Raw genomic sequence first — 12,406 nt, forward strand, 5'->3', positions numbered from 1 at the left:
CAAAGGTGTCCATGTGATCTGTGTCCAAAACTTAAGGTGTGTAGGGGAAATTCCACTGAGGAATCATAAAATCTCTACCGTGCAGAAGCAGGCCATTCAGTCCATCGAGTCCATACCAACTCTCCAAAGAGCTTGCCACTCAGACCCACCCTATCCGTGAATTTTCCATAGTTAACCAGCTGGTCTGTATACACCGGGACACTGTGGGCAATTTGGCATGGTCAATCCACCCTAACCTGCACATCTTTGGACTATGGGAGGAAACCAGAACACCCAGAGGAAACACGCGCAAGCACAGGGAGAACATGCAAACTCCACACAGACAGTCACCTTTGGATGGAATTGAATCCAGGCCCCTGGTTGCTGTGAGGCCACAGCATTAACTACTGAGCCACTGTGCCACCCAAGTGACTTCGTTCCGACAAGGGTGAAGAGGTCCCCACTCCTGATGGGCTACTGCCCCGAGCCTTTCTCAGAAATTCAACAGTAGGCAGAAGGACACTTCCCGGCCAGCGTTCAACAGTCAGGTGCATAAGCTCGAAACATTCGTTCCAACTTGGCACAGCAATAGAAAGAACAGCTCATTTCCACTTAGCAAGTGCGTGCCAGTCTTATCAGAGAAAATGATTTGGGGTTGTGCTTTTTTTGTAACAACATGCCAGTGTAGCTCAATAGGCCTGCTAAGGCTTGAAATAGGGTCTGCCTTTTCCCCTCCATTTGTGTAACCTACCTTAACCAAGCCCCGTTTAAATCATCCCTCACGCGCCATCGCTTGCACCTTTACCGCCTTTGTGGTTAAGACGTCAGTGCTGGCTCACAAGTGCAGATTTCCGGATGCAGTAATGTGAAAGCACTTCAGACGTAGCTTTGCAAGACTTTAGCCTTGTTGGCCATTAGCTGCATCGTAGGGACGATCTACTGTGCTAATTGAACCATGCCTTCCTGGAGTCGGACAGCTAAGGAGAGATATGGAGTGGGTAAGGGAAAAACAACTTTCATTCTTCCGTTAACGAAGTGCTATAAAGTGTGCTCAAAATTGTCCGAATCTGTCACATTTCTGCGAGTCTCTCCATCAACAGGATGTGGGTAGTTTGTTTCAAAAGCGGCACTGCTCAAACAGACTAAGCATTGACATGAGTTGGTACAAATCTTGGGCAAAATTCAGCAAGTGCAAGAAAAAGGGAAGCTACTTTCCCGTTTCTCCCCTGCACAATGGTTGTTGCAGTTTGCAATTCATTATGTTTGAAAGAAATTTTCCCGTGTGCAGTCAATTTCTCCTGGCTAGTCTGTTTAGACGTTTTGCTGAGACCATTTCTGTCCAGCAACACACTTGATGCGCTTCGCTGGCCAGGCAGCTGAAAACACGAGCCTGTGTGTGCTTCGGACAGACATGGATACACAATAGAGGAAGTCAGATGTAAGACAAATTGATGGCGTCTGTTTTCACAGTGTTGTTGAGGAACTTGCTTGTTAGGCGAGAGCAGCACACAAATCCAGATTTAGCTTCCTCTAAAATCCTCTGACAAACCGAGAAGATCCTAGATTTCCCATGGACTGTGGCACGAGACGCCACGATATCTATTACGACAGTGATACTGTGCTAAAAAACATATCTGTAAACACATAGAATGTTAATCTCTTGTCCCAGCTACTCTTCAGATTTGTTGCTACTTCAGGAAATATGGCAGAACTATCAGAGTGTGGTTTTGATGTGGTTAGCTGCTTTACTTGCAGAGCGGAAAATAAATTTGCTGTGTGACTGGAAGCCCGTGGCAAGCTTCCTTCATATGTTCTCTTAAGCCACCCGAAATGCTGTCACACACCAACCAAATGGGAAGAGAGTTCAAACAGAGTGTTAGAATCACTTTGGGATGTAAAATGTACGCTACCGTCTCTCAAACACGCTCTTTAGATGTCATTGTGGGTGAGCTATGCTAATGAGAGGTGCGGTTAGTGGCACTGCCCTGAAGCAGTCACAGCACACCGGATGTTGGTGACTGAGTTAAGTAGCCCAGTTCAGCCAACCTTTTGGCTCTTAGAGTCGCAACTACTTGACGAATGGATAAAGGGACCCCATTATCTGATATAACTACACCTAGTACTCTTACGTGAGGGCAATTTTTTAATATGCAAGAAAAGATTATTGCATTGACCCTTGTTGCACTGTAAGGAGTCCTCTCAGTAATTGTGAAGTGTAATGATATTATCTGACACCTTGCAACGACAACAGCCCCTAAGTGTTAATCAGTCAAATAAAGGATTTCTCTGTAACTCCCCTGATGGTGAATATAAGACCGGAGAGAAACTGGAAGAACTCTGGATAAGTAATTACTTAGAAATTGGATGAGCTCAAACACAGTATGGAAACTATGACTAGTGTTAGCACATCACCTGGAGTGCCATCGGGATTCCAGAATTGGGCCAGAGATTTATGATCCCTGGGAATGGGCTGTGAGGTGGCGATTAGTTTGGAGATGAAGGGGTTGGAGGGGCTGGTGTGAAGGAGCTTCAGTTGGGAGAACCCCTGAGAAATCAAGGGATGCTTTAACTGTTGCCTTCCCAGGGGAGGTTGATGATCGGCCTTAGGCCAATTGAGGCCTTCCAATAGCCAGTTAATGGGATAGCACTTTAAGAGAGAGCACCCTTATGAGCAAGTAACCAAAATATGGAACCAGTGGCCAGCAGCTAATGCCCAGTCCTTGCAGCACATAGTAGTAATTAATTTTTATTTATTTATGGGAAGTGGGTGTGGCTGGCTGGCCAGCATTTATTGCCCATCCCTAGCCGTCCCTTGAGACAGTGGTGGAGAGCTCCCTTCTTGAGCCGCTGCAGTCCACCTGCTGTGGATATACCCACAATTCCATTAGCAAGGGAATTCCAGGATTTTCACCCAACAACAGAGAAGGAATGGTGATATATTTCCACTTCAGGATGGTGAGTGGCCTGGAGGAGAACCTGAAGGTGGTGGCGTCCCCATATATCTGCTGCCATTTTCCTTCTAGATGGAAATAGTAATGGGTTTGGAAAGTGATGCCTGAGGATCTTTGGTGAATTCCTGCAGTGTATCTTGTAGATAATACACACTGCTGCTAATGAACGTTGGTGGTGGAAGGAGTGGGTGCTTGTGGATGTAGTTGCCAATCAAGTGGGCTGCTTTGTCCTGGATGGTGCCAAACTTCTTGAGTGTTGTTGGGGCTGTGCTCATCCGGGCAGGTGGGGAGTATTCCATCACACTCCTGACTTGTGCCTTGTAGATGGTGGACAGGTTTTGGGGAGTCAGGAGATGTGTTATTCACTGTAGTATTCCTCGCCTTTGACCTGCTCTTGTAGACTCGGTGTTTATGTGGTGAATCCAGCTGAGTTTCTGGTCAATGATAGCATCGGGGGTGTTGACAGTTTCTAGTTGTTGAACTTCTTTCAGAAATCTGTTCAGTGAATAACCCTGCAAGGTAGCTTCAACTCAAAACTTCCATCCTGATTACTAATCCTAGCGTGAGACTGGCAAATTCATGCAAGCAAACCCTACAATTAAGAGCTGGTTGAAGAGTTTCTTTCTACTAAGGCCAGTATTTCACTAGTGGTGAGTGGGCACCTTGGCCCTTGATAAGCTTGCTAATTAAACATGGAAGCCTTCCTTTGACTTTGAGGTGGGATATGCAGTACTCTGCTCTCATTGATGTGCCCAGCCAAACCCCCATCCGCAGTGACAAATGCCATGCCTGCTGGAAGAGCCTCCTGCCCTTGTTCCCAACCCACCAGTAGCCTATGCTGAGGCCTGCCTGATTGGCCCCAGCAAGTTCTGACCCCCAGTTGTGTTCAATCAGGGCTTGCAAACTGTTCGCTGATCCTGGGAACAGCAGTGGTCATGCTGCTGGCCTTTAAGAGACTTCTGATTGGCCATTATCTCTTTAAGGTCTCAGAAGTTTTATCCTGTCTCAGAAGTGCACAAAACAAAAACTTTAGGCAACTAATCCAGGACCAGAGGCAGTCGACTTTAAGGTGGGCGGTCAAGGGGTCTTTTAACATGGCAGATAGATCTGATTCTGGGACTTGTATTCCCCTTTCACATTCTTGACTTGAATGCATGAGGGAGAAATTTAAAGTAATCCCCCTCACCCACAATTTCATGGGTGTCAATTCTTTTCCACAAGTATTTTGCAGTATTATATGTTATATAGAGTGATGTATGCTATGATGGACCAGTATCTCTTTAAGACAGGAGTCACGTGATACTGTTAAATACTTAGCCAGTGTTCACTGACTTTGCCGGACTTGTTCTTGAGTTTTTACAGAGTGCACAGTATTGGAATAAAATCCCCTCTGTTGCATGGCAGCAAGCTAGGCATTTGTATGTTCTTTGTTCTGACTGAAGCCTGGTAATTGGCCATTACAGGATACACAATAGTCAGGCAGAGTAAAGACACCAGCTCCTGGGCTGCTTTATTGATGGGCCATCTGGTATAGCTTGGAGGGAGAAAAAAAAACAGATCTATCTGTATTTCCAATTTCACTAAGTATTGTGATCTGGAGCTCTAATGGCTTGTTTTGACAGATGAAACTGTTGTGAATCCTTGGCTGGATTTCAAAAGCATCTGTACCACTAATCTCAGCAAAAGATTGTTTGAATGGCTTTAAGGGGTTGTTAAAGGATTAGCTGTCCTTTATGTGGTTACTGAATAGACATTCGCTTGTGTTTTTAAAAAAATCAATTACTTGAGAGTCCTTCCTTCAGTAGCTCAGGAAATATTTTCAGTGTGGTATTTTTGGAAACAGCTCAATTTGATTGTTAGAAATTTAATTTTCATGCCCACTGCAAGTTCTTCCCACAGCTATTATGTAGTTCTTGAGGAGTTCGAATATGTGAGACTAAATGAGGAGCTACAGAAGATAAATGGGGAGAATGGAGGAACATGTGACATTGACTGGGACGGACAGTCTGATATCCATCATGAGAACCCAGCCTTTGTTGCAATCAAAGTAGGCAAGTCAGCCTCTATTGCTACCTTAGGCCTGCGTCTCGAATGAGAGTCCTTAGTCTGTCCTGCCCTTAACTCCCCTGAATGAAAATATGGAAGGGTAGGAAATTTTGAAGGAGACACTTCTGCCAACTTCCTACCTCATTCAAAAACAAAATCTAACCCACAAAATCATAGAATCATAGCATGATACAGCTGAGTAGCAGTCTATTCAACACCTCAAGTCTGTGCCAGGTCTTTTGAATGACAATGTAGCTAGTCTCAGGTCCTCAAAACTCTATCCGCTTCAATGATTTACCCAATTCCCTCTTGCTGGTGGTCATTGTGTTTGTGTCTATCACGCTATCAGGCAGTACATTTCAAATCCTAAACACTTGTTGCTGAAAAAGACAACTTTGTTTTTACCACGTCACCTCTGCTCCTTTTATTGGTTCAGTTACAGTGTGTGTGTGATGCTGGCTAGGTGAATTTTGCCCATTTTAATTGTCCAGAGGGCAATTACAAATCAACCACATTTCTGTTCTCTCGAATCATAAGTAGGCCTTACCAGAATAAGGATGGCAGATTCCTTCCTTAACTGATATTGGTGGACAAGATAATGTTTTTTTAATTTCAATTGAGGCTGAATTTTTGTAGTCCCTAATGATATGAGCAATAATGAGCCAGTTGGGAATTTGTGGTGAAATCGGAAAAATGAGGTTCTCCTCAAGAGAAAACGTCTGATTTTCGATCCAATGTTTGAATGTGAGTGAGCAGTGACAGGCCTGTATGAATTCATTTACATCTCATTAGTATCTAAACTCACATAATTTACAGGCAATTTCTTATTGCTTACAGTGTGGAGTTAAATACAGGCAAAGACAATTCCCAACATGAAATTCGGGGTTGGTACTGTCATCTTCAGTCTGCCCCTCGCTCCTTCAGGCCTCCATCTTGGCCAATGATCTCAAGGTGTGCTCCATGGGCAATGACCACGTTCCATGGGAATTGGCATCAGGCATTACAGCCTCGCCACATCGCCAAGGCACCTTTCAGATTAACTCGGAACAGAGCCACCGGCTGCAATGCAGCACTTTGATGCTCACCAACACCTCACTGCCATGCTGCTGCCAGAGCTCCTTGCTTTCTCTCTTAGCACACACTCATTCTGCATCTATTTAGATGCCCACAGCTGCTATCCATTGCACTTTGCCACATCATTTGCAGAATTTACCGTTCCTTTTCCATGTCTTGACTACTGGCATAGACTACAAAGGCAGCTGGCCATATTTGCCAGCAGTGTTGAATGTGTTCAACAGAACAGTCATATTGTTGCATGGCACCATGCTCTGTCAATGGCACATCTGCAACATCTTATCTGGCAAACACACTGAATATGCCTCTACTAAATGCCCATTTGTCAAAGTCTAAGCGATGCAGTCCTCATTGAAGTCAAGGGGACTTCACCAATCTGGATGTACCAGAGCTGTAAGCCAAGGGCATCTGTTGACATCAGTTCAAGGGATTGGACCTGCTAAGCCTGGTACAGAGTCAGGGCTTTCATATCATTAAAGTCCACAGAGTGGGCAATGCGTTTCTGGTGCAACCAGAAAAGAGCCTAGTGGGAAGTCAGTCAAGGAGCTGCACAGAGATGACTTAGGGGTTTGGTCACTTATCACTGGAGGGCTGTACCTCCAAGTTGAACATGGGAGAAGGAGTCATGGTCAGTCCTGAACAATGATGAGGTCTTATGCTGTGCTGAACATGAGGGAAACAGCAGTGCTTCCTTAGATATGATTCAGACATGTTATGGTACTAAGAGTAGCCTGCGTAGCTCGATAACTATAGCTTCAGTTGCAATGATAGTTGATCAGACAAGAGTAAAGTGGCAAAACATTTCGAAATGTAAGCTTCTATTGCAAAGACATTACATCCATGCCACCCCATGCGGCCTCACTATGTGCACTGTGAAATTCTAGTCAATGACCAGCAACAATTGCACAGTTGAGATGTAAACATTGCACTCAGTGACAGAAAGCGTGGCAGGACCCGGCAGTTTTGAGTATGCCAGCTATTGGCAAACACGTGATAAAGTGAGTGTGGTGTCTTCGAGCAGTGATGTATCCAGTTTGAGCTGGTCAGTGGAGAATTGGGTGAGATAACTTGCTGGAGCTTATGGATAGAAGCCACTCGTGAAGCTCCCTGAAAAGGAGAAGATTTCTGGCAAAATTCAGCCCATGGTTTCCATCAGGTTAGCTTTATGTGAGAAAACAAAATGTAGACATGTGTTGAATTCAAAATTTACCATCATCCATGGTAGGATTCAACTGTATGCCCTTTGAACATTAGCCAAGGGATCTGGATTACGAGCCCACTGACATCACACTATACCACCGCTTCAATATTCCTTCTGTTACAGCAACTTGGAGGGGTTGAGCAGACTGATCAACATCAAAAGCTAGTTTTAAAGTTACTGCCCATATGGACCTTTGAGGTCCACACAGAATATAAGAACATAGCACCGGGAGCAGGCCATTCAGCCCCTCAAGCCTGTTCCAGGAAAGAAAATTAGAGAAAATGAAGACAATCTTCCACTCAAAGTAGAGATAACCTTAAAATCTGTGCCCTCTGATCACTGACATTTCAGCCTTTGGTATCATCCTAAAGTCATAATAGATTCCTTCTCCATTTCTCCTGCCCTTCAAGGTATGAGATCAGTAATGTCCCATATGCTTTTTTTCGTTGTTTGATCAAATGCTAAGCTCATCAAAATAATTATTGTTGGCACTGAAAGTGGAATGGTCCCTTGGGCCTTCTAAAGAGTTAGAACTGAAAACTGGGTTAAAGAAAAATCTTGCTATTCTATTCCTAAATTTGTGCCAGTTGCTTCCCCTGCCAGTCTGCCTTTTTTGGATGACCTTGAGGGTGTTCCTTTTGCAAAGGTCTATTTGCTAAATGCTCAAAGTCATGCCTCAGGCCCATTTTTGTGAAAAACTAAAATGAAGCATTTCTTTTGTTGCTACTGCCTGACCATATATTTCCATCTGCATATCACTTCCTGTTCATTTTACTTACTCTTCCAAATCCAGTTTTCTGTATGACACACCCATCATACATTTGAAACTTACTAACCCCAAACCTCTCCATTCTGTTACCCCCTGCACGCCGTTAAAAAATCTCCTCAGCATATAGCCTTTTGCTTATGCATTCAGTCACCTTTTTCCTTTTCCTGTTCAGTGCTATGTCACTGTGGAATTCATGGTTTAGTCTTTTGAAAATGTTTTGGTAACTGTGTTGCAGCACTTCTTTCCAAAGCACAAAGGCTGAGCCCAGACTAAAGTCAGTGTTGAACAGCAAAGTATACTGGAGATCTGTTTCAGGAGACACACGCCCCATTATAGAGAATGGACTGACAGTAATTATGGGCAGGATTTGATCACAAGTCAGAAAAATGTCAATAGAGGTGAATTTTATGGAAGGTTTTTCTCTGTGAGTCCTAGTGGGTTTTCTCACATAATTCTCTGCTGTTCACCTCATGAGCTACGCACTGCATTTCACTAGTGCCCTGCGTGGGCAGTCTCCTGCTCAGCAACGACGGCTGTAGTCAGCTTTGCCAGGGCTTCCCAGAATTCCTGGCGCTGACGCCCTTTTTAAGGCCTGGCTGTACACCAGGCCAAGTTCTTTTAACCAAGACCTGCCCTTCAAGCTGGCATGTAATGAGAGGGGAATGACAAAGTAATGCTTTTTAAGGCACAGTTGAAATCTCGCTGCAAGTACAGATGCACGTTTGTAAATATATTGCTGTTTTAAGGACAAAGCCACCCATCCTCAGCATCATCCCATCGGAGTACCCCGTCTAAGGGAGTTCTGCTGTTTCTGCAATGTTCAGTACAGCTTGATAGCTTCTCATAGGCCCATAATGAATGAATACATATTTAAAAGGCTGCAAACGGCTGAAAACATTTACTTGTATGCAGCAGCAGCAGGGGTTGGTTAACTCGTAGGCTGTGTGACTGGATTGTGATGCAGAGTGCAGCTAACGGTTCAGTTCCTGTAACAGCTGAGGTTATCATGAAACCACACCTTCTCAACCACACCCTAAGCTGAGGAGCTTTGAGCCTCGGGTTAGAGGACCACCAGTCATCTCTCTGTAATGAGATAGCAGCCTGTGGCCCACTGGAATGGTTTTTACCTTGTAGTACAGCAAAGGCAACGAAAAAAAAATCAAACAGGGAAAAGTTTTTTCGGAGGTAGTAGGAACTGCAGATGCTGGAGAATCTGAGACAACAAGGTGTAGAGCTGGATGAATATAGCAGGCCAAGCAGCGTCAGAGGAGCAGGAAAGCTGACATTTCGGGTCTAGACCCTTTTTTACTTTCTGAAGAAGGGTCCTGGCCTGAAACATAAGCCTTCCTGCTCCGATGCTGCTTGGCCTACTATGTTCATCCAGCTCTACACCTTGTTATTGTCGATGAAATCCTGTCTGGCTTGTGCCTCTAACATACAGAAGGTCATGCTCCTCCTACTCATTGCCTTCCCTTCCACATTGGAAGATTGAAAAGACCTAGCTTACGTTCCAGTCACTCAATAGGAGGAAGACCGTCAAACAGAGGACTATAGTGAGAGGTGACTGAGGGGGATTCTGGGAGAGCTTTTTTCCTTCCTTCCAAGAGTATATAAAAGGAAGGCAAGCTCAAGTGGGAGCACCATTTTGGAGAGAGGTAGTGAGGTTGAAGTGTTGCTGTTGAGGCCAACATGCACGCTTTGGTGTGTCAGTCTTCACTGAGGAGGGAGAGCAAGCAGCATTATGTTATAGCAAGGAAAGGTCTTCTATCTTGTCTTAATTCAGTCGTTATTAGAGGGCTGGTAATGGCACTTAGTGGAGTGGCATGCTCCACCTGTGAGATGTGGGAGATCAGGGAGAAGTCAAATAGCCCTGACAACTATGCCAGCAGGAAGTGTGCCCGCCTTTAGCTCCTCTCAGACCGTGTAGATCATTTGGAGTGGCAGTTTGGAGCAGCTCAGGAAGGCAGCTCACTGCCACCTTCTCGAGGGCAACTAGGGATGGGCAAGAAATGCTGGCACAGCCAGCGACGCCCACATCCCACAAATGAATAAAAAAAGAACATTGGAGTCGCTGAGGAGCATACAGGAGGCAGAAAGTTTTACAGATTGGAGTTCCAGGGATCTATAGAACATTACAGCAGAGTACAGGGCCTTCGGCCCTTGATGTTGTGCCAACCTGTCATACTGATCTCAAGCCCATCCAACCTACACTATTCCATGTACGTCCATATGCTTATCCAATGACGACTTAAATGTACCTAAAGTTGGCGAATCTACTACCGTTGCAGGAAAAGCGTTCCATTCCCTTACTACTCTCTGAGTAAAGAAACTACCTCTGACATCTGTCCTATATCTTTCACCCCTCAATTTAAAGCTATGCCCCCTTGGGCTCGCCGTCACCATCCTAGGAAAAAAGCCTTTCCCTATCCACCCTATCTAACCCTCTGATTATTTTATATGTTTCAATTAAGTCACTTCTCAACCTTCTTCTCTCTAATGAAAACAGCCTCAAGTCCCTCAGCCTTTCCTCATAAGACCTTCCCTCCATACCAGGCAACATACTAGTAAATCTCCTCTGCACCCTTTCGAAAGCTTCCATCCTTCTTATGATGCGGTGACCAGAACTGTACGCAATACTCCGAGTGCGGCCACACCAGAATTTTGTACAGCTTCACCATAACCTCTTGGTTCCGGAACTCGATCCCTCTATTAATGAAAGCTACAACACTGTATGCCTTCTTAACAGCCCTGTCAACTTGGGTGGCAATTTTCAAGGATCTGTGTACATGTACACCGAGATCTCTCTGCTCATCTACACTACTAAGAATCTTACCATTAGTCCTGGACTTTGCCTTCTGGTTACTCCTACCAAAGTGCATCACCTCACACTTATCTGCATTAAACTCCATTTGCCACCTCTCAGCCCAGCTCTGCAGCTTATCTATGTCTGTCTGCAACCTACAGCATCCTTCGTCACTATCCACAACTCCACCGACCTTAGTGTCGTCTGCAAATTTACTAACCCATCCTTCTACGCCCTCATCCAGGTCATTTATAAAAATGACAAACAGCAGTGGACCCAACACCGACCCTTGCGGTATACCACTAGTAACTGGTCTCCAGGATGAACATTTCCCATCAACTACCGCCCTCTGTCTTCTTTCAGCAAGCCAATTTCCGATCCAAACTGCTATATCTCCCACAATTCCATTCCTCCGCATTTTGTACAATAGCCTATTGTGGGGAACCTTATCGAACGCCTTGCTGAAATCCATATACACCACATCAACCGGTTTACTCTCATCTACCTGTTTGGTCACCTTCTCAAAGAACTCAATAAGGGTTGTGAGGCACGACCTTCCCTTCACAAAACCGTGCTGATTATCCCTAATCAAATTATTCTTTTCTAGATGATTATAAATCCTATCCCTTATAACCTTTTCCAATACTTTCCCAACAACTGAGGTAAGGCTCACTGTAATTACATCTATAATTACAAGGGTTATCTCTACTCCCCTTCTTGAACAGGGGAACCACATTTGCTATCCTCCAGTCATCTGGCACTATTCCTGTAGACAATGACGAGTTAGTGGTCACACCAAATATTCAGCCAGCCAGATGGGCAACCACCAGAAGGGGAAGGCAAACGGGGAAAGAATCCCCTATGGCCATTCCAACTCAAACAGGTGTACTGTTTTGGATATTTTGGGTGCCACAGTGGCTCAGTGGTTAGCACTGCCGCCTCACAGCGCCAGGAACCTGTGTTTGATTCTACCCTCGGACAACTGTCTGTATTTGCACATTCTCCCCATGTCTGCATGCGTTTCCACCGGGTGCTGCAGTTTCCTCCCACAGTCCAAGGATGTGCAGGTTAGGGACTCAGGCCATGCTAAATTGCTCGTAGTATCTAGGGTTGTATCAGTTAGGTGGATTAGCCAATGGGGAATAGGCTACGAGGATAGAGTTGGGGAGGTGTGGAGATGGTGGAATGCTCTTCAGAGGGTTGGCGTGGACTCTGTGAATTGAATGGTTTGCTTCCACGCTACAGAGATGCTATAAATGACCTCTTAGGGAAAGAAGCAGAAGTAGCCAGATCAATGGCACCATGATTGGTGAACAGTAGGGAGGGTCAGAGAGCAGGCGAGCAGTGGTGATATGAGTCGCAGACAGGAGGCACAGATGGGTGTTCCTATGGTCGTGAGTGAGACTCCAGGAGGCTATGTTGCCTCGTAGCTGCCAAGATCAAGGACATCCTGCAAAGGAAATTTAGGGACATTCGTGGAAAGTTGAAAAGCAGCACTTTTAGGGTTGTGAACTTGGGATTACTCTCTTGCCACGTGCTAGTGAGGCCAGAACCAGGTTGAGTGTGTGGCTAAAGAGCTGGTA

The 12,406-nt window shown here is 45.1% G+C and overlaps 1 protein-coding gene across 3 annotated transcripts in view; it reads left to right on the plus strand.

Moving 5' to 3' along the window:
• Positions 1-845: 845 nt before the first annotated feature.
• Positions 846-12,406, plus strand: part of LOC125458253 (dedicator of cytokinesis protein 2-like) — a 604,879-nt gene continuing 593,318 nt past the window's right edge. For all 3 annotated transcript variants that reach the window (XM_048543364.1, XM_059650772.1, XM_059650774.1), the window contains exon 1: positions 846-977. In XM_048543364.1, coding sequence (XP_048399321.1) covers positions 935-977 — 43 coding nt within the window. In that variant the 5' untranslated portion in view covers positions 846-934. The remainder of the gene's footprint in view (positions 978-12,406) is intronic.

The sequence above is a fragment of the Stegostoma tigrinum genome, chromosome 13, assembly GCF_030684315.1.
Source record: "Stegostoma tigrinum isolate sSteTig4 chromosome 13, sSteTig4.hap1, whole genome shotgun sequence".
Lineage (NCBI taxonomy): Eukaryota > Metazoa > Chordata > Chondrichthyes > Orectolobiformes > Stegostomatidae > Stegostoma > Stegostoma tigrinum.